The 22,417-nt window shown below is 44.7% G+C and overlaps 1 protein-coding gene across 1 annotated transcript; it reads right to left on the bottom strand.

The window, feature by feature from the left end:
* Window positions 1-2,156: 2,156 nt before the first annotated feature.
* On the bottom strand, window positions 2,157-22,396 carry CASC3 (CASC3 exon junction complex subunit). Its single transcript, XM_080826859.1, has 14 exons — window positions 22,144-22,396; window positions 21,757-21,784; window positions 21,382-21,419; window positions 11,023-11,181; window positions 10,781-10,932; window positions 10,104-10,280; window positions 8,999-9,684; window positions 7,157-7,215; window positions 6,392-6,506; window positions 6,064-6,162; window positions 5,596-5,810; window positions 4,672-4,794; window positions 4,473-4,536; window positions 2,157-3,832 (listed from the first exon to the last, which is right to left on the bottom strand). The coding sequence occupies exons 1-13, from the start codon at window positions 22,372-22,374 to the stop codon at window positions 4,513-4,515; spliced, it is 2,106 nt and encodes a 701-aa protein (XP_080682985.1). The 5' UTR covers window positions 22,375-22,396; the 3' UTR covers window positions 2,157-3,832; window positions 4,473-4,512.
* Window positions 22,397-22,417: the final 21 nt, after the last annotated feature.

The raw sequence follows: 22,417 nt of genomic DNA, 5'->3' as shown, positions 1-22,417 counted from the left end.
TGAACAGGGTGTGTACTACACACATGTCACTGTGTGTGCATATCTGGTCCTATGTGTGCTAGAGCATGTGTTCACAGAAGTAAAGCTTTGCACACCCATCTGTTTGTGGATTTGGAAAGGGAACAGTAAAAAGGAGAGAGCAGTTTTGGCTAAGAAGCGGGAATAGAGATCCAAGTATCGGTTTGCTGGGTTCCCTTTACTGGACACCCCACTATCCCTGGGGTTAAGAGGAGAAACTGGCTGGAGTGGCTACAAGCTCCCCAGGCATTTTGTGAACCAAATAAGAAGAGGAGAGGGCTCCACTCCCAGCACATGCCACAGTTACCAGATTAAGCTGGTTGCCTTGGTAACCTCCTCTCTGGGCAGGATTTGGGATTGTCGGTTAGAAAGGGGGAAGAATTGGGGAGTGTGGAGGGTGTGGGGGTTGGAAATAAGAGACAGAGACACTTCTGGGAACCAAAAGCTTGGGGAGTAGTACCCCACCACCCCTGCAACTACTCAAGGATATTGGACAGAGACTAAGTCCAAAGACTTGAATCAGGAAGGAAAGCCAGCATTGAGTCATGGCCCTCCTAGAACAGTGGTTCTCGCCCTAAGTGCACATTGGAATCCAGGGGAAATTCTCAAAAATACTGATGCCTAGGCCACACTCTAAATAAATTAAATCTTTAAGGCGAGGCCAATGTTTCTGGTATTTTTTGAAGATCCCCAAGTGGTGCTTTCTTCAGCAGAACACATACTGAAGTTGGAACTATATAGATTAGCTTCGTCCCTGTACAAGGATGACATGTAAAAGATCCCCGAGTGATTTAAATAGCTAGGGTTGAGGATCACTGCCCCAGAGAGACAATCCAACCTGAGTGGGCTGCCAACGCTGGGAGACAACTTCAAGATTTGAAGTTCCTACTGTTCTGGGTCACTCACAAGGTAACAGGTCTATGTGTTGACTCCACAGAGGATGGGGGTTGGCATGGAAGAAATAGTGGGAGAGTGGTATGATTAACAGCTGTTGAGAGGGTGGCAAAGCAACTCTGAGCCCCGAAAAGGGGATGGGGCAAGGCCACCTAAAGCTGATCTGTCTGCCCTTTATACTCCCTTTCTGCCCACCGAGAGGCAAGCTGGTAGGGCAGACAACCTGGGGGCTTTGCTGAGCTTGAGTTTCTTCTCTTCTCCCTGAGCTTGTTACCAGGGCAACAGAGCGCAATGGGATCTAACGTAGGACCAGGGAAGCAAGAGGCAGGGGTGATGGGGAAGCATCTTAACACAGTCATTCCTGCCGCCAGTAACCTACCAAGACTGGCTGGCATTCTTTGCATGACCCCAGGAGATCAGGCCCATAGTTACCCATCACCTTGTGGAGGAAAGCAAATGGACATGAAGAGGAATAAGGGATACGGTTTAAGAATCATGGTCCGCCAGCTCAAGCAGCAGTACCAAAGGATGTAGGGGGAGTCCCAACTGTTTTAAGGTAGACACTAGGATGTCCATGCCCTCAGTGTACAAGGATTTGGGGTACCCAAGAACAGTTGCCACCAGCTCCACATTAAAATTTAACTGCACCCCCACATACACACCGGGATCAACCTCTGTAGTAAACTTCTACCCCACCCAGGATCTGAAAGGAAAAAAGCTTGGAGCTGACCTGTGCACATCAGAGGCCCAGCCAGTGGCCTTGGTAAGATAAGCCACAGCCGATGGTCTCAATTGCTTCTCTTTACGACGAAGATTGAGAGAAGCCTCACTCTTAGGCTATGGTTCTTGGTACGTTAGTGCCAATGTGTCTTTACTTTTCAAAAAGAAAGCTAACCACCTGTGCCTCCCTCATCTAGGACCTGGTACAGTTGCACTGACACCGGGCACATTACTCACTGGCCAAACACCAACAAAGGTGAAAAGGATAGCTACATTTCATTAGTTTTTCTGTCCTTGACACTCCCAATCTAAGGGACTGCATGGTATTCTGGGTCTATGAGGCAATGGGGTTAGGAGAAGATAACCAATGGGGAGTACAGACACACCTGTGGGCTCCTCACCTCTCGGGGCTTCCACTTCACAAATCCTGAGTTGGCAGGAGTTGTGACTGTGGCTCTGGGGAACCAGCAAGACCTCTCCTATCCCTCCCAAATCAAGACTCATGCAAAACACTGGCAAAGGAGCCAAGTTTACAGTCTAAATTTTATTATCTCCAAGTCACAATGCTGATCACAAATGTGCACCCTTTAAAACGGTAACAAACAACAACACACATGGAGAAATTCTTGCAACGAAACACAGTGGACCAACAGAGACAACTGTCACAGTGTCTTAAGGTCTGGGAATCTGGGCATGCTGCCCACAGGCTTGTGGAGACATCTTCAGGTTTAAGGCAAAGGGGACAGCCTACAAAAGGCACAACCATCAGCCACCCCTGGAAGAATCTCTTAGTTATTTCCTCCTTGGAGTTTACAGCTTGAGTGCCTCTCCCCACTCCCCACCCCACACTCTGTCACTCTGTGACTCAAAGAGTGGTTAGATTAGCTGCTGGAGAGAAGGAATAGAAACAGTGACATTACTTGGGGAGACACAGCCACCACCATCTCCCTCACGTTCTGTAGGACTGGGACAGTGGCCAAGTTACTCCGGGCAGACGCAAGTGCTGCAGCAACAGGAATTTCTCCTGCAGAGGCAACAAGGGAGTGGTTCGGTGCCGTGGATAGGGAGGAAGAGGGAGGAACCCTTGCCCCGAAAGTGACTGGTTTCCTTAGGCCTGAAGCCCAGATGTGTTATCTTCTGTTTGCAAGGACAGGAGCAGAACTTGGGGAAAATCAGGTAGTAACATCTAAAACACTTGTAGCAGGAAAGACATGGAGAAGAGCAACCGTAAAGTACAAGGTAGCTTGCTGGACAGTATCTGCCTCTAGAGAGATGCATTGGTCCACAGCAACTGGAAAGGGGGTGTCATAGGAGGGATGGAAAGAAGAGAAGCAGGGCCCTCTAATTCCACTTACCTCAAAGACTGAGCCCTGAGGACTATATGAATATAGTCCCCTAAGATGCAAAGCCTTACTCCACTTTCCCTTTCTCACAAAAGCATCTGGTTTGCCATCTCTCTCCACTGTAGAGACTTTGCCCTCAAGTAGAGGACTGATGCCTACCACAGTACAGGGACTGATGGAGGCTCAGATTCCTGAAAACAGAAGTCAAGTAGGGCTCCTACCACACACTTTGAGCTTTTCTCCACAATGAAACACTCTGTGGACAGCTCTGCTTCCACAGGGTTAGAGGAATTAGAGAATCCAAGTATACAACAACAAAGGACGGCCAAAAATGAAAGGCCACCTCTTTGCAGGCTTGGTGGGGGAAAACTGGCTGGTAAAATTTCAATTACCTGGGATGCAGGGAAAATCCAAAAGGGAAACCAAGAGGAGCTAGAAAATCAGAAGAATTAACCTGTCTCATTTAAAGGCAGAGAGAGAAAGAAACTAAATGAATAAATAGCAAGCCAGGCTTTAAAAACAAACATCTTAAGAAACAAAACAAACAGGAAGGAGCTTCCCTGGGAGAAGACACTTGAATTTCCCAGGAAAAAATGAAGAGTAAAAGACATGGGCTTCTAGATGTAGACCCAGAAGCCTGAGCTGGCTGGATCTCTGCTCCTCTGAGCACAGCCAACTCAAGTAGAGTGGAGAGGGGAGGAAGTCCACTTGTTTGTCCCTTTCTCCAACAGAGCCTGTCCTCAGAGGAGGTCAGGGGTCCTTCTCATTCAGCTGCTTGCTGGTAGGAGCCACCCTATATCTTTGAAGCCCTCCTGGGAGTACACAGCCAGTTGTATTTGTCTTCTTTCCTGGGTTCTCTAACAGTGGTGGGGAAAAGGGAAGAATCATCAAAGCATTAGCTATTTTCAAAAAGCCACATTTCTAAATAATGTGTTTTAAAATAAAGTCCCTAACAAATCAACAACAAAACCCCCATGGTCTTTCTTCATGACCTTTAAAATTAGCTCTGCTACGAACATCTCAAATTTAGATTTCCCCTTTCCTTAAAAAAGAATATCCTCCTGCATTTTTTCCTTGCAGCTTCCCAAATGAAATTCCGCCAAGTTAACAATGATTTCTGCTTCAACCCTGCTCAGCACATTTGCAAAACAAAGCAGCTGGCCAATTTTGAGACTCCTGTAAGCTTCCCCATAAGATATCTCATGATTACAACTTGAAGCATTAATTAGGGGATTGTTAAGCAAGTAACCAGGAGCATTAGTTTTAAGAATTTATAAGAATCAGGGCACCTGGGTGGCTCAGTTGGTTAAGCGACTGCCTTCAGCTCAGGTCATGATCCTGGAGTCTCAGGATCGAGTCCCGCATCGGGCTCCCTGCTCAACAGGGAGTATGCTTCTCCCTTTGACCCTCCCCCCACTCATGCTTGCCCTTTCTCTCTCAAATAAATAAATAAAATCTCAAAAAAAATTATGAGAACCGTAGTACATATATACTTACTTTTGTATGATGTTTGATTTAAAATATTTAGAAACTCCTATTAACTGGAACCCCTGCTTACAACCTGAAATAAGAAAGTTAGAATTTGTTACCAGTCATTAAAAAGACCAACCGACCAACCATGGAGACACACCCAGAAAAGGAGAGAAATCTTCTAGGAGAAAGGAAAGCCCACTGATGTTGGAAGCAGCTCTCATACCTCAGGTGGTGGGGGCTTGATGGTGACTGGCTGAGGAGTCCTCCGGGGTGGGGAGGGCTTTGGCTGCACCTGCTGCTGGGCGGGGTTATAGTAGGTCACTCCTCCATATACCTGTGATGGGGCCTGCGACCCCAATAAGGTAGAAGGAAAAAAGTTAGGGATAAATTCACCTAAACTAGGATGAACAGGAAATATTATTCAGGTAAAAAAATAAATGTACTAAGGAATTTTATAAATCTCTAAGCTGTTCCCCTTTAAAATAAGTGATTATTCATTTCTGCCTTACTATATCCTTATGTTCTGGTTCGTACTTCTTCAAAGTACTACTTAGCTTTCTCTGATTCCTACCCTCAACTGAAAAACGGAAGAGGCTGAGCTCAATGGTGACCCTTCACAAACCGGACGGTGTCAACCTGTTGGGAGTTAAGCAGTACAGGGAGGGTAAGGATAATATAGCTCCTCCGTTCAACTGAATAAATAGCAGACATGGCCACCTAAGACATACCGAAGCACTTGAATGAAACACCATTAAAGAAACAGAAGAGGGTGCCTAAGTGGCTCAGTCCATTAAGCAACTGCCTTGTCTCAGGTCATGATCCCAGGGGCCTGGGATCGAGTCCCATGAGTCTGCTTCTCCCTCTTCCCCCTCCCCCTGCTCACATTTGCACACTCTCTCTTTCCTCTCTCAAATAAATAAAATCTTTAAAAAGAAAGAAACAAACAAACAAAAGAGAATAAACAGATGATGGGCATTACATAAGCTGCATTTCCAGCTCCTGACCACCAAGAGGCATCCTGGCGCCATACGCAAAATCAGTGGCAATGAAATATTCTCTCAAATTCCTTGAGCATTCTCCCCATACCACATGCTTGTCTGATTTAAAGGATGTGTACCTAGAAAAATCTGCTCATTAGCCATCTCACCTGCGTATTAGGATACAGATGAGGCGGCGGTGGGGGAGGCAGTGCCCCTGGAGCATAAGGGTAACTGGGATTACCAAAGTTCATGACGCCTGGAGCAGAAAAGTAAGTAGGAGCAAGCAACTGCTGAGGTGGTGGCTGCCCTGGAGACATGGACACTGGTGGGGGATAGAGGCCCGGATTGGGCAGAGGTGCCGCAGTCTGGTGGGGATGTAAACCTGCACAGGAAAAGGAAAACAAAAACTGAAACAGAGGATGGCACCATTTCCATGGGATGGCTTGGCTGCCCTGCTCAGCACAGACTCAGGATGGAAGTCCTCAGGATGGACCCAAGAGGAGTTAGTTGCCCAAGCAGCCAGAGTGGCTAGCCTTGTGAGCAAGCAGCACAGAGCTCAGGAGGATGGAGTCTGTGAAGCCCCCAACACATATCCTCATGTACTGGAAGCATACAAGCAGAGGGGCAAAGCTTACCTGGGTGGGGAAGGTGCATTTCTGGCTGCACAATCATGCCCTGGGGAGGCAGTGGGGCAGGGCTGTCACCATGGGTATAGATTGGTCCCTGGAACTGCACTGTAAGATATCACATTGGGACTCTCATAAACCCTCACTCTTCATATCACATGGACAAATCTCCTTGTCCCCCAAACCCTTTAAAAGATGTTCTCAATTTTCCATGTGAAGAAAACAGCAGCCAGACAATGTCTGATAACCACTGCGAGAAGTCAGAAGGCAAGAGGCTGGTCTCTTAGTTCACTTTGGGCTGCCAAGAAAGGTGCCCCAATAATAAGAAAAAACTCACGTGGATCGTAATAATGTCCCTCCATGATACTGATGTGCACAGGAGGAGCAGGGGGCTCTGGCACAGGTCTTTGCCGCTGAGATGAATAGCGTTTGGCTCGCCCACCCTGGACACCCTGAAATAAAGAGGTCTGAGCAAAAAGACTCCCAGAGAGCTGACTCTCATATCAAGTCCCACCCTCCTTCAGGTGCTACAAAACACACACCTGGTACATGGCATGTGTATTTGCAAAATGAGGGGCGCCTGACTGGCCCAGTCTGAAGAGCATGCAATTCTTCATCTTGGGGTTGTGAGTTTGAGCCCCATACGGGTATAAAGATTACTTAAATAAAGGGGAAAAAAAAAAAAAAAAGAGTAGGAGCGCCTGGGCTCAGTAGGCTAAGTGATCAACTTCTGATTTTGGCTCAGGTCATGATCTCAAGGTCACGAGATCAAGACCCACATTGGGCTCTGTGCTGAGCTGAGCGTGGGGAACTGCTTAGGTTCTCTTTCTCCCTCTCCCTCTGAACTGCTCCCCTACCCCTTGCTCTGCACTCTTTCTCTTTAAAAAAAAAGAAAGAAAAGGATTTGCAAAATAAATTGAAAAACCAACGAGAAACATCAAGATCTAAACCTGGGGCCTGCTACCCTTTCTGGAGAGACAAATTAAAAGAAATATGGGTAAATCAATGAAACACTGACTCCCAAAATGTTATCTTAGTTTAAACCATGAACAGCTGTTGCATGCAGCCCCCTCCCCCAATAACTCCCTTTCCCTTTCTGTACCATTTCTTCCATCCGGTTAAACTGAGGTCCTGCTCCCATATGTATGTGGTTGGGCATACCTGTGACACAGAAAAAAAAAAAAAAGTCACGGCTTAAGAGCAGATAGGTATGAGTGGGACTAAAGAGAAGATCAAGAAAATTGACAAGTTAAAGAATACAACATGGGGAACTGCTTACTTCTTTTAAACTGACAAAATTCCTTTTAAAGCATCTCTGCAGGTTGCCTGGGTGGCTCAGTGGGTAAAGCCTCTGCCTTTGGCTCAGGTCATGGTCTCAAGGTCCTGGGATTGAGCCCCACATTGGACTCTCTGCTCAGTGGGGAACCTGCTTCCCCCTCTCTCCCTGCCTGCCTCTCTGCCTACTTGTGATCTGTCAAATAAATAAATAAAATCTTTAAAAAAAACAAAACGAAACAAAAATAATAATAAACTATCTCTGCTTCCTGTCAATAGCATTTAGAAATTTGCCCCTACTGTATGCAAGCTGAGTACAGCAATAAAAAGCCTTTGAATGTGGAAAAAAAAGGACTTCAATGAGAAAATGCAATTTTCCCACTAAATATTTCCCGGTACAGAATCCCTGGGAGGTTATAATCAGCACAGTCCATTATCAAACATATTGAAAAATCTCAGCCCTCGTTTGAGAAACAACTGGACATTCTGTGAATCTGCCCAATTGTTCTTGGCCACAGAGTTCTAGGCTGGAAGTCTGGGAAGATACTCCTCTCTGGCTGAAAATGACTCAGGACAAAAAAGGGTATTTTAGAGATTGTCTTCCAATGGTAATAAGATACCAGTAGAAGGGTATACTCCTCATCCTATGATCAACTCCAGGTCCAGTTTAGGCTACACGGGTTTTTGGTATTCAAAAATCATGCACACCAGAGAAGGATGCTGAGATTCCCAGTCCAGGGGCACCTGGGTGGCTCAGTGGTTTAAGCCTCTGCCTTCGGCTCAGGTCATGATCCCAGGGTCCTGGGATCGAGCCCCACATCGGGCTCGCTGCTCAGCGGGGCGCCTGCTTCCCCCTTCCTCTCTCTGCCTGCCTCTCTGCCTACTTGTGATCTCTCTGTCAAATAAATAAATAAAATCTTAAAAGAAAAAAAAAAAGAGAGAAAGAAAGAAATTCCCAGTCCAAATGAGGATTATCAATTTTTAGTTTATCAATTTTAAGTTCAAATCAGATTTCAGAAACTAAGGAAAGGATCCTTTGATCTACCTGACTGGAGGGAGACAAAGACAGATGGGCAAGAACGATGGTAAATAGGTCCCAGCTTCTAGAACTATGCTGTCCATTGTGATATCCAGTAGCCACATATGATTATTTAAATCTCAATTAAATAAAAGTTCAGTTCCTCAGTCATTCTGGCCACATTACAAATATTCAAAAACTTCTGACACTATGAAAGTTCTATAGGGCAGCCTAGTTCTCCATTAAGGAATTCCTTTAGGCTTTCCTTTCAAAGAGACTAGACAATTCTCATCCAAATTCAAGTAAGTCTGTCTCTGCCTTCAAACATTCAACCATTAGCTCATATAATAAGAATATTGCCACTGTCTTCCAACTTTTCCTACGGAGAATGGGTAAAAGATTCTGCATGCAGGAGCTCTGTATTGATGACTAGTCAGGTAATAGTAGGCCAAGTAGTAGGGGTAGTCTTGGGTAACAGATAAAACTTCTCTGAGGTCTTTGGATGAATATACCCACGAATCCATCTGTTTCTTTCAGTTAATGAGAACAAAGATATCTGTCAGACCCCATATCCCTGAGACCTAAATCCCATGCCCACAAACCCAATGATGCACAAGGAAAAAAGCTAGTCACTAATCCTAAAGTACCTACCCCGAAGCTCACGTGGTTGCAGGAATGAAGGCTGCCCCGGACTCCAATTCTGCTCTGTTATATTTAGTTGTGCCACGTCTTGCTCAAGTCCACTTGTTGTAGAATCCACTGGAGCCTCCCAGTTTCCAGTCTTAGCAGGTGGAGGAGGGGTAGTATCTGGGACTTGAGGTGCTGGGTTTAGCCCTTCGGGTGGAGGGGGCACCTCTTCTGCAATCTTGACTGCATCTCCAGCTTTGATTCTGGTTCTTCTTGCCCGGGAGTAGGATTTCTTCTCAACAGGCCTGTCAGGGGCTGGTGGTGCAGTGTCGGGAGCAGCAGCTGGTATCTCTGAGGCCGCCTCTTCCTTCTCGGGACTGCCAAGCACCTGAGCATCAGCTTCTGGAGATGGGTCCCGCATAGGAGTCTGCTCTAGGCGCCGTGATCGGTAACTGCTTTCATGTTTAACAGTCTCACCAGACCGACCACCATGCTGCCCACCAGCCTCCATAGGCCTAAAACCAGCACGACCTTCCTTGAAGCCCCCAGATCGAGAGTAATTCCTGGGAGCAGACATTCGGCCAGTCCCTGCAGCATTCCTATTGATAAATGTCCTTGGTGGTAGGGTGCCCCCAGGACCCTGGTGGCGATGGGACTTGTTTGGTCGCTCAACAATCCAGTTTGGATCTCTTTGTGGAGGACTCCCAAACCTGAATAAATGGAACAACAAAGGCTTAAGAAAAGAAATAATAATAAGAGAGACCACTAAAGATCTAAACTGAAGGTCAGGGAGACTTCCCATATTCCTCATCCACTGAATTACAGGCTGGAATGGCATTTTAAAAAGCAGAGTTCTGGGGCGCGTGGGTGGCTCAACAGGTTAAGCCTCTGCCTTCAGCTCAGGTCATGGTCTCAGGGTCCTGGGATCGAGCCCCGCATTGGGCTCTCTGCTTTGCCAGGAGCCTGCTTCCCCATCTCTCTCTCTGACTGCCTCTCTGCCTACTTGTGATTTCTGTCAAATAAATAAATAAAATCTTAAAAATAAATAAATAAGTAAGTAGATAAATAAATAAATAGAAAGCACAGTTCTTTCTACAAATATAAACAGTGTAAACCAAAACTTTCTCACCTAGGCTTCCGGATTCTTCGGGGTTTGATGTCATCGGGATCGTGAGCTGAGCGGATATCATAGCCATAAAGGGCAATGAGCTCCTGTCGGGACTTTGGAGCTTGTTCATCTTCCCGGAACTTGTCATGTTCCCAGCGACCCTCATCCTTCCAGAGCTTTCGCTGACGCCCCTTGGGTCTGGATAAAACCAGGGAGAAGTATCTTAGGTAGGCAGACTCTCCCAAGTAAATACGTACACGAAAAAAAAAGAAGGTTGGGCAGAGAAACAGGAAGAACTTCACTGGTCTCCCCATCTTCCCAGATGGAGCGCACAAAACCAAGAGTGAATCACAGCATCGCAGGGCCTGCTGGGCTCAAACAGAACAGGCACAGAAACAAGGGGAGACTACCTCAAACTACTCGGCACCCTGGAAATATCTCTTGCTTGTAAAGCAGCTTACACAAGTACTTCATGTCCCAGAGGCTTGAGCCTCAGACTAAGGAAGGCAGTGAAGTATGTATCCGAATCCCAGCTCCTCCACCAAGAGTTACCAAAGATCCTAAGCCTCACTTTCCTCATTTGTACAAAAAGGACAATCATAATAACCTTAAAGTACTGTGAGCAGTAAATCAGCAAAGTGCCTGGCCTATAGTAAGCACTAAATATGTACTACACAGTAGCAACAAGAGGCTGTTACCTGACTTCCTCCTCCTGTGTTTGTCCTCGAAGATCATGCTCAAAGAAAAGCCCTTTCCGGGGTATGTATGCTGGGTTCTTCCGATCTTCATCATCATCCAAATGCTTAGGGCCCTTTTTACCCACTTTGTTCTCCACAGGTTCTGTGCTCTCCTAGAAAACAGATAAAGGGCTCCTTATTCTCTCCAAGGTTAAGAGCCCTTATTCTGACGCCCAAAGTGGAGGCCTTTGGTGGACACTGACCTGTCCATCCCCACTCTGCCTCTCTCCAGTCACAGTGCCTTTGGTGTCAGGCTTTTCTTCTCCTTTCTCTTCTTTTGCTGAAGAATTAGCAGCATCATTGGCTTCTGATTTCAGCTCCACTTTGGAGTTTTCCTCTTCACTGTACTCCCCTTCTTCACCCTGAAAAAAGTTACCCTGTCAGTTCAAAACAGTGCATTTTTTTCCCCATTCTTTAAGTGAACATTTTCCAATGAAATTTTAATATAATGTAAGAATTAAAAACAAACATATCAATACCCTTACTAAAATTTCTGAAGGATGGGGCACTTTAAAAAAGCACAACAGAAAAAATAAATGTACATACATTTATACAGACCCATTTAAGTTTTCCAGGACATGGAAAGAAATGTTAACATTGGTAGCCTCTGGGGAAGGAGCCCAGGAAATATGAAAGGGAGGCTTTAAACTGCCAAGCATACAGAAGGAGACCTATCTTTGTTGATAATTTCTCTCCCTCTTCATGGATTATTTCTTAAACATGCAGGGCCTAAAAATTACACTTCAACTCAAGTTGTGAATTCTCCCATCTCTTTTTTTTTTTTTTTAAAGATTTCATTTATTTATTTGACAGACAGAGATCACAAGCAGGCAGAGAGAGAGAGGGAAGCAGGCTCCCCGCCGAGCAGAGAGCCCGATGCGGGGCTCAACCCCAGGACCCTGGGATCATGACCCGAGCCGAAGACAGAGGCTTTAACCCACTGAGCCACCCAGGCGCCCCTAATTCTCCCATCTCTTTAGGCAGATTCTCAACCTTTTAGATTATGTGGACCTTCTTTTCAGGCTTTAAAATTTTCATGGATCTCCATTAGACAATAACTTGGTATAATATTCACTGACTGAAAAAAACGTATGACAAACAACTACTATACATTCAATACATCAAAATAAATTTATGTTGCATTAATTTATATATTCAAAAACAGTACTGCATAAAGGTGGGAGATGTAGATTTAGTCTATAAATAATAAGCTGAACACTGAACTTGCAAACCCTTTGTATGATTTCTCAAGGCACTATTTACTCTCAAATAGGGAAACAGTGGCTTACATCTTTTTTTTAAGATTTTATTTATTTATTTGACAGAGAGAAAGAGATCACAAGTAAGAGAGGCAGGCAGAGGTGGAGGGGGGAGCAGGCTCCCTGCTGAGCAGAGAGCCTGATGCGGGGCTTGATCCCAGGACCCTGAGATCATGACCTGAGCCGAAGGCAGAGGGCTTAACCCACTGAGCCACCCAGGCGCCCCTCTATGATTTTATTTGAATGAGAGCAGAGCAAGCAAGAGAGAGAATACGAGCAGGGATGAGGTGCAGAGGGAGAGGGACAAGTGAATTCCCCACTGGGCAGGGAGCCTAATGTGGGGCTTGATCCCTGGACCCTGAGATCATGACCTGAGCCAAAGGCAGATGCTGAACCGACTGAGCCACCCAGGCACCCCTACCCACACCTTTTTTTTTTTTTAAGATTTTTTTTTTTTAAAGACCTTATTTATTTATTTGAGAGAGAGAGAGAGAATTAGAGAAAGAGAGAGAGCATGAGAAGGCGGAGGGTCAGAGGGAGAAGCAGACTCCCTGTCGAGCAGGGAGCCCGATGCCAGACTTGATCCTGGGACTCCAGGATCACGACCTGAGATGAAGGCAGTTGCTTAACCAAATGAGCCACCAGGTGCCTTACCCATAGCTTTTTAATAACCAAGCACCCTTGATTCTTCCCATGTCCCCTCAGTCAAAAGAGTTATCCCTCTCCTTGACACGGCGATGGATGGGCAGTAATCCTTTAGTTCTTTCCCTGATCCTATGTTCCCTGCATGTTCTGAAGACAAAACTGCAAGTCTTGTTCGATATGCATATGTGACCTTAATTCATTAGTCCCCACCAAACACACACACACACACAGACTGAATTCAAACATCTTAAAACAGTATTAGCATGATTAATGAGAGAACTTTGTTTTATGCTCTACCCCCTCCAGTCCATGGTGGAATGTCAAATGAGGCAACTCTTTTATTCCAAATGAGAAACTAATTTTATTTCCAGGGCAGGACAGAAAGATACAAACAGGGTAATGCTGAGGAGACTACAAATTAGAATCAAAATCTGGCACCTACTGAAGCCAAAAGGTGCTACCCCAAGATCACACTGCTTTGGCCAAGAGCTGACACCAAAATCCTTTCCAGAGACAAACTCCCCCACTGCTGATTTTACCTTCAATGAATGCTCTTCCCAACTCTGAAGTTAGCTCTCCCCTAAAGCAACTGCTTCCCTGGCAGCATTCTCACACAGAAGTTTTAGCCCATTCTTTCATTCCCTACATATCTCAAGAGTATGAGGTAGAGTTCTTATCTTCCTCATCCTCAGTATCTCTTCCAGATCTAAGTTCTCCAGCCTCACTTTAAACTCCTAATCCCTTGAAGCTCCTGTTACCTAGCCACACCTCTATGCCTTGCATCAGCCCACCCTGCCACTGACCCAGAAGACTGGCAAGGTGCTCACAGTCTTCACCTCTGCTACAGGCATCTGCTTCCATAGCCACACTCCAGACAACTCATATCTGGAACTGCTATACATTTTTTTTTTTAAGTACGCCCCATACCCAACATGGGGCTTGAACTCATGACCCTGAGATCAAGAGTGGCATGCTCTGCTCACTGAGTCAACCAAGAGAACCATCCTATACATTTTACTTAACTTTATTTATTTATAAAGATTTATTTATTGAGAGAGAGGGAAAGCACAAGCAGGAGGGGCAGGGAGAGAGAGAGAATTTCCATCAGATTCCACGCTGAGCATGGAGCCCAATGTGGGGCTCCATTTCACAACCCTGAGATAACTACTCAAGCTGAAACCAAGTGTCAGGACATTTAACTGTGCCACCCAGGCACCCTTATACATTTCATTTTTATGCTGTACGTTTTTTAAAAAGTAGACCTGCCTCTCTTTAAAAACTCTTAAATACTCCTTTGATCAAAACTGCCACGAGTAAAAAACTGGCCTTAGACTCTTACCTCACCCCATATACAAAAATTAACTCAAAAAATGGTGGCACGGTCAGTTAAGCATCCAACTTTTGGTTTCGGATCAGGTGGTAATCTCAGGGTTGTGAGATTGACCCCTCCTTCAGGATCCATGTTCTGTGAGGAGTCTGCTTAAGCCTCTCTTCTCTCTCCCTGGTGGCTCAGTTAAGCATCTGCCTTTGACTTGGGTCATGATCCTAGGGTCCTGGGATCAAGCCCAGTTTATCATGCTCCCTGCTCAGTGGAAAGCTTGCTTCTCCTGCTCCCTCTGCCTGCTGCTTCCCTCCCCCCTGCTTGTGCTCTGTCAAAAAAAATATATAAAATCTGAAAAAAGAACTCTCTCTCTCCCGCTGTCCCTCCCCACTGCGGGCACACATGCTGTTTCTCTCTCTCTCAAATAAATATATCTTAAAAAAAAATTGGGGCACCTGGGTGGCTCAGTCGGCTAGGTGTTTGCTTTCAGCTCAGGTCATGATACCAGGGTCCTGGGATTGAGCCCCAGTCAGGATCCCCACTCAGTGGGGAATCAACTTCTCCCTCTTCCTTTCCTCCCATTTGTGCTCTCTTTCTGAAAAAATACCTTTTTTAACTCAAAATGGATCAAAAACCTAAATATAAGAGCTAAAACTATAGAACTCTTACAAGAAAACATAGGAGTTAATCTTCACGACTCTGGTTTTGGCATGGATTCAGAAAAGCCTTCTTAGGGCATCAAAAGCAAGAGCAAAAAGAAAAAAAGATACATTGGACTTTATAAAAACTGAAACCTGACACCATCAAGAAAGTAAAAAGAAAACCCACAGAATAGGAAAAAAAAGATGTGCAAATCATGTATCTGATAAGGAGCTTTTTTTTTTTTTTAAGACTTTATTTATTTATTTGACAGACAGAGATCACAAGTAGGCAGAGAAGCAGGCAGAGAAAGAGGAGGAGGCAGGCTCCCCGCTGAGCAGAGAGCCAGATGCAGGGCTCGATTCCAGGACTCTGGGATCATGACCTGAGCCGAAGGCAGAGGCTTTAACCCACTGAGCCACCCAGGTGCCCCCGATAAGGAACTTTTATCTAGAATATTTTATAACAAATTCTTACAACTCAAGGGAACCTGGGTGGCTCAGTTGGTTAAGCAACTGCCTTCGGCTCAGGTCATGATCCTGGAGTCCACAGATGAAGTTCGGCACTGGGCTCCCTGTTTGGCGAGGAGTCTGCTTCTCCCTCTAACCCTCCCCCTTCTCATGCTCTCTCTCTCTCTCTCTCTCATTCTCTCTCAAATAAATAAAAACCTTAAAAAAAATTCTTACAACTCAATTAAAAGACAGCCCAATTAAAAAATGGACAAAGTATCCAAGTAGGCATGTTTTCCAAGGAAGATACACAAATGGAAGATATACAAGGAAAACTGCTCAACATTACTAGTCATCAGGGAAGTGCAAATCAAAACGAGGCACCATTGCATACTTACTAGGATGGCTAGAATCAAAAAGTCAAGGCAAGAAAATTACATGCTGGTGAGTACATGAAGAAACTGGAATTTCCATATATTGCTGTTGGGAATGTAAAATGTGTAGCTGCTTTGGAAAACAGCTGGACAGTTCCTCAGACAATTAAACATAGTTACCATGGGGCACCTGGGTAGCTCAGTGGATGAGGCATCTGACTTTGGCGCAGGCAATGATCCTGGGATCAGGTCCTGCTTTAGGCTTCTCACTTGGTGGGAAATCTGCTTGTCCCTCTCCCTCTGCCCCTCCCCCTTCTCATGCTTGCTCTCTCTCTCTCTCAAATAAATAAATGAAAAGTAATCTTTGGGGCACCTGGGTGGCTCAGTTGTTAAGTGACTGCCTTTAGCTCAGTTCATGATCCCAGGGTCCTGGAATCAAGCTGCATATCAGGCTCCCTGCTTGACAGGAAGCCTGCTTTCCCTCTCTCCTTCCCCCAGCTTATGTTCCTGCTCTCGCTGTGTCTCTCTCTGTCAAATAAATAAAATCTTAAAAAAAAAAAAGTAACCTTTGAGAGGAAAAAGATTTAAAAAAGAAAAAAATTACCATATGACTCAGCAACTCCATTCCTAGATACATAGCCAAGGGATGAAAACACACATCCACACAAAAAATTGTACACTAATGTTTATAGTAACATTATTCATAATACATAAAAAAATAGAAACCCCATGTCCATCAATGAATGAACTGATAAAGAAAATGTGGTATACCCATACAATGTAATGTTACTCAGCCATAAAAAGGAATTAAGTACTGATACATGGTACAACATGAATGAAAATTGTGAAAACATAATGTTAAGTGAAAGAAGCCAGTCACAAAAGTTCATATATTATGATTCCATTCATATGGAAGGCCAGGATAGGAAAACTCCTAGACACAAAAAGTAGATGTCTAATTGCTTAGGGACCAGGGGATGAGGATGGAGGAACTAGGGGGCAGGGGGAGTAACAGCTGAAGAATACAAGGTTTTTTTTCAAGGTGATGAAAACGTCCTGAAATCAATCGTGGTAATAACTGCATATATCTATGTATATACAAAAAAACCCACAGAACTGTACATTTTAAATAAATTGTATGGTATGCAATTATATCTCAATAAAGCTGCTTAAAAAAAAAAAAAACCTGCCTAGGGGCCCCTGGCTGCCTCAGCCTATAGAGCAGGCATGACTGATCTCAGGGTCATGAGTTTGAGGCCCGTGTTGGGAGAGTAGAGTTTATTCATTTTTTTTATCTTATTTTTAAAATATTTTACTTACTTATTTGATATAGAGAGAGTGAGAGAGCACAAGCAAGGGAAGTGGCAGAGGGAGAGGGAGAAATGGGCTCCCTGCTGAGCAGGGAGTCAGACTTTCAGCTTGATCCCAGGACCCCAGAGATCATGACCTGAGCTGAAGGCAGATGCTTAACTGAGCCACCCAAAAGCCCCTAGAGTTTACTTTAAAACAAACAAAAAAACAACAAAAACACACCAAAAACCCCTGTCTTTTACTCCTATTCTTATTCGATTATCCTCTCATCTCCAACTTAAGATATCCATTCCTTTGACCCTTCCACCTTCTCCCTACCAGTCTTATTCCACACCTTCCTCTCTCTCTCTCTTTTTTTTTTTTTAAACTTTCCTCTCTCTTTAGTCCCCATGGCCTATTCACTTCTATCACTACTAAATTCCAATCACCAAGTCCCTTGCCACTCCCCTGTGCCCAGGACCGGATCAACTTAAATGTCTGCCTTGTCTACAACCAGACTACTAATCATCAAAGAAGGGATTTTAAAAAAAGATCATATAGGGGCGCCTGGGTGGCTCAGTGGGTTAAAGCCTCTGCCTTCGGCTCAGGTCATGATCTCAGGGTCCTGGGATCGAGCCCGGCATCGGGCTCTCTGCTCAGCAGGGAGCCTGCTTCCCTTCCTCTCTGCCTGCCTCTCTGCCTACCTGTGATCTCTGTCTGTCAAATAAATAAATAAAATCTTTAAAAAGTCATATAACGTTACACATCAGTGCCACCTCCAACCTCAACTACTTAAACCCCCTTTAGTCTGAAAATTCATCCCCTGATCCTCCCTCCACTAACCTCCCTACTCAATGTCTTTCCTTCTATTTCATAAGGAAAACAAAATTCCTCCCTTGATCCTCCCTCCACTAACTTCCCTACTAGATGTCTTTCCTTCTATTTCATAAGGAAAACAAAATGAAGAAAATAGCAGTTTCCTTCCCCCATACCTTTCCTTCCCACCTCTCTATAATTACAAAAGAAAATGTTTCCTTTGGCTGTTTCCTATTTCCTTTCACAAAGTCAATCAAGGACACCAGTACACGTATTATCTACTGCCTTTCTTTTCTTTCCCTTTCCACTCCTTCCTTCAATTTTTAACCTGATTCTCCAATGTGAAAAAAATAACCACCAAAACCTCTCTTGACCTCATAGTCTTCTTTCCAGCCACCATCTCTCTAGCCTCCTTTTCACAGTCAAGTCTCTTTAAAAAAATCCTCTTGGAAGATTCTGGGAAAATGGCAGCAGCATAGTTTTTTTTGTTTTTTTTTAATTAATTATTTTTATTAACATATGATGTATTATTTCCCCCAGCAAATACATTACACAAAAACACAGACCAGCGGTACGGGTCTGTGAATCGTCAGGCTTACACATTTCACAGCACTCACCATATCACATACCCTCCCCAATGTCCATAATCCAACCACCCTCTCCATACCCACCTCCCCCCACCAACCCTCAGTTTGTTTTGTGAGATTGAGTCTCTTATGGTTTATCTCCCTCCTGATTCCATCTTGTTTCATTTTGTTTCATTTTTTCCTTCCCTACCCCCGAAGCTCCTACCCTGCCTCTAAAATTCCTCGTATCAGGGAGATCATATCATGGTCTTTCTCTGAATGACTTATTTCGCTCAGCATAATATCCTCTAGTTCCATCCACATCGTTGCAAATGGCAAGATTTCATTTCTTTTGATGGCTGCATAATATTCCATTGTGTGTGTGTGTGTGTGTGTGTGTGTGTGTGTGTGTGTGTGTATATATATATATATATACCACACCTTCTTTAACCATTCATCTGTTGATGGGCACCTAGGTTCTTTCCATAGTTTGCTATTGTGGATATTGCTGCTATAAATATTTGAGTGCATGTGCCCCTTCGGATCACTCCATTTGTATCTTTAGGGTAAATACCCAGTAGTGCGATTGCTGGGTCGTAGGGTAGCTCTATTTTCAACTTTCTGAGGAACCTCCATGTTGTTTTCCAGAGTGAGCATCATAGTTTTTTACCCCTTCAAATCTCCGCATGAAATGAGGGCTTCTAGATAGCAAAATCAAAGTCCTAATTTAAACCCTTTACTTTTTAATTTAATTTAATTTAATTTTTAAAGATTTTATTTACTTGACAGACAGAGACCACAAGTAGGCAGAGAGGCAAGCAGAGAGAGAGGGAAGCAGGCTCCCTGCTGAGCAGAGAGCCCAATGTGGGGCTCCATCCCAGGACTCTGGGACCATGACCTGAGCGGAAGGCAGAGGCCCTAACCCACTGAGCCACCCAGGTGCCCCAATTTAAGCCCTTTAAAAACAACATTTATAACAAAACTAGGTTACAAAGTATCCCCCAGATACCAAAATATGAGTACAAAGGAATAAAGCACCAAGAGCCATAAGACCTGCATCAGACTAGTGTCCGTACTCAAGAGAGACGAGTAGTAAATGGACCTGAGAACAGGTAGTAAATGGAACTGAGAACAGAAGAACCCTGAACTAATCAACAGGTATTGGACAGAAAGCTAAACTAAGACAAAGGGTTGCAACTAGGACAGACCTTAGTATCTCCAATAGCATTTGAATGTGAGACTCCTCCAGTAAGAAGCTCTGAAAGGGCTAGAGCTGTCTATCCCCTCTGAAATCCTGCAACTGACAGCTCCCTTCAACTGACAGCAACTGACAGGGCTCTCTTCTAGATAGGGTCCCACACCAAAGAAAAACTTGAAAAAAGGATCAAACTGAGGAGGGGGCAAGAGGAATGAAGAGAAGCTACAAAACATGTTGGGAAAGGGAATGAGAGCAGGAAATCTCAGAAAGCAAGCCATGTTTTCTTTTCTTTTTAAAGACTATAGGAAAACAACAGAAGAAAGAGCTCTGTGAAGTTAGAAAAAGCTACTCTGGGGGGCACCTGGGTGGTTCAGTGGGTTAAGCCTCTGCCTTCAGCTTGGGTCATGACCTCAGGGTCCTGGGATCGAGCCCCGCGTCAGGCTCTCTGCTCAGCGGGGAGCCTGCTTCCCCCCTCTCTCTCTGCCTGCCTCTCTGCCTATTGTGATCTTTCTCTCTCTCTGTCAAATAAATAAATAAAATCTTTTTAAAAAATAAATAAAAAATAAAACTAGAAAAAACACAAATCCACTTTAATTGGGTTCACAAGGTATTTTAAGATTTGGACCAGACCCATCACTTAGCACCAGTCACACTAAACTTTTCATATCCTCCAACTTGTCATGCCATCCATCCCTTCAAGACCTTCTTCCCAGTGTTCCCTCTGCTCACGCCCACTCACCTTTCAAGTCTCTATTTTAACATCTCATCCTCTAAGCATTTCCAAACAGTTAGTTGGCTACCCCTGCCATGTGCTCCCAAAACACTTTATGCTTCTGATATTGTGAGGCTTACCAAACATTACTTTAATAACTTGTTTAATTGTCTGTCTTCCCCCCAAAATGCAAATTCCAGAGGGGAGAACCATGTCTTTTATTTCAGGGCCTAGCACAACGCAGGTACATAATGAAGAAAAGGAACAAGTAAACCCCTTCATGATCTGGCCGCTGTTCACTGATTTGCCTTTACTTCTGGTATCCATCCTGTCCCAACAATGTTCCAGCTACACCAAACTACTTTCAAGTTTCCAAATAATCAGTCTTCTCTCCTGTGTCTGGACTTCCACAGCTGTTGTTCCCTCTGCCTATAACATGACCTGACTAACTCAACTTATTCTTTCTGATTGCCTAAGATGAATTCAGTATTCAGCCATTAATACCCTACTTAACTCTATCCCAAGCAGTTGTCACATCATATAACTGTCTGTATGTTTATCTCACTTCCTAAGTCATTCCTAGACACAGAAATTGTAGTATAGCGTTCACTGTTGCATCTCTACCACTCAATGGAAATCTAAAATGTACCAAGAGTTCTATAAAATTATATAAAATCCAATTCCTCCTGTCCATAACCTCATGACCCAAATTCCAGAACTCAGGACTTTTTATTCAACAACTCCAGGAAACAAGCAGCCATTCTCATAGTATCTCCAGTAGTGCACCAACCAACACAAATAAGACCACAAAAGCTTGGCTTATGGAAAATTTCTCCTGAATTTAAGAGGGAGAAAGCTCCCTATAAACTGAGGGGTGTTTCTGATAAAAACCACTCAGAATCCTGCCATTTTATGGTTTTCAGATATACTTGGGGAAAATATCCAACTAGCTGGTTTCATTCCCTAAGCAGCATAAAAGGAACTGTCATCCTGTGAAGGGTTTCAGAATGTTCTCATCCTATTTAGAACCTTATTTTCTTCAGACAGGGTGAAAAGTCAACTACTAACAGTGTTAAAAAATCTGAAACCTGAAGAGGCATGCACCAAACTTCCCTCACTCTAAGTAAACAAGACCTTTTATGATAGTTTCTGAAAAGCATAAATGAAGAATGCACACGAGAAATAACAAGTAGGTCATGGGTACTTTTGAACCACAGGTGCGTCCATGTTTTTAAAACACATGTAAAAATTTCCAACCTATATACCATACAAAAAAGAACCTATCACACTCACTTCAGAGTCTTCTGCACTTTCATAATCCGACAGCACAGCTGAAAGAAAACAGAAATATGTAAAGAAAGAAAATAAACAGAAATTATTCGAAATATATTCCCTGATTGCTTTTTAAGTCAAGTTAAGACTCTCATTCAATTCTGACAATAACCTATCAGAAAGATAAAATTATAGTCCCCATTTACAAATGGGGAACAGCGTCAAAGAGTGATTTGCACAAGATCACACTGCTAATACGCAGCTTGTAGGCACTGTGCTACAAAGAGCCGCTTTGTAGCACCCTCCTCCAAATCCTTAACAGCCTGAGAGGATGTCAACTGGTGGAAATAGGTGATCTGAGTTTACGGTCAAAAAACTTGTCATGATGCTACTCACCATCGCCCTCGATGCCATCTTCACTCTCCTGAACGAAAGAAAATGACATGGGTTAGTTCCCTGATTTCCAAAGGGCGGACTCAACACGAAATGTTTGAAAAGGGAGATGAGGAAAGGTACATCTTTAACAAGTAGCAACCAAGGGAGGTCCGGCCCCTTCACTTCCAGCCCCAATTTCTGAATAAACATCCGCTTTTCATGTGCAGCGGCTCTGCCCTTCCCCCAGAAACCCCTAACAGCTCCTCCCCCCTTGGGGCTCCGGACACACACTGCACTGGGGTACCTCTCTTCTCTAACACAACATGCCCCAGCGTCTACCATTAACTCCTAGCTTCCCATCACCACCTACACCCCGCCCCCCGGCCCGCCCCACCCGCGCGTACTCACACATTCCGACTCCTCAGCGCTCTTAGCCCCCCCGCTCTCCACCCGCCGCAGATGAAGGGCCCCCGCTCGGCCTCCGCGCTGGGAAGGCAGAGAGCCGCTGCCACCGCCTCCAGCACTACCGCTGCAGCTCCCGCCGCCCCGCGCCGGGGAGCCGCCGCTGTCCGAGCCCGAAGCACCAGACTCTTCGTCCTCCGTGTCCTGCGAAGCGCGCTGCCGCCGCCGATCCGCCATCTTACGAAGAACGGCCGCCGCCGGCCAGCTCCTGACGTACCGC

The sequence above is a fragment of the Martes martes genome (genome assembly GCF_963455335.1).
Source record: "Martes martes genome assembly, chromosome: 16".
Taxonomy (NCBI): Eukaryota; Metazoa; Chordata; class Mammalia; order Carnivora; family Mustelidae; genus Martes; species Martes martes.
This window is presented reverse-complemented; position numbering and strand designations above follow the sequence as displayed.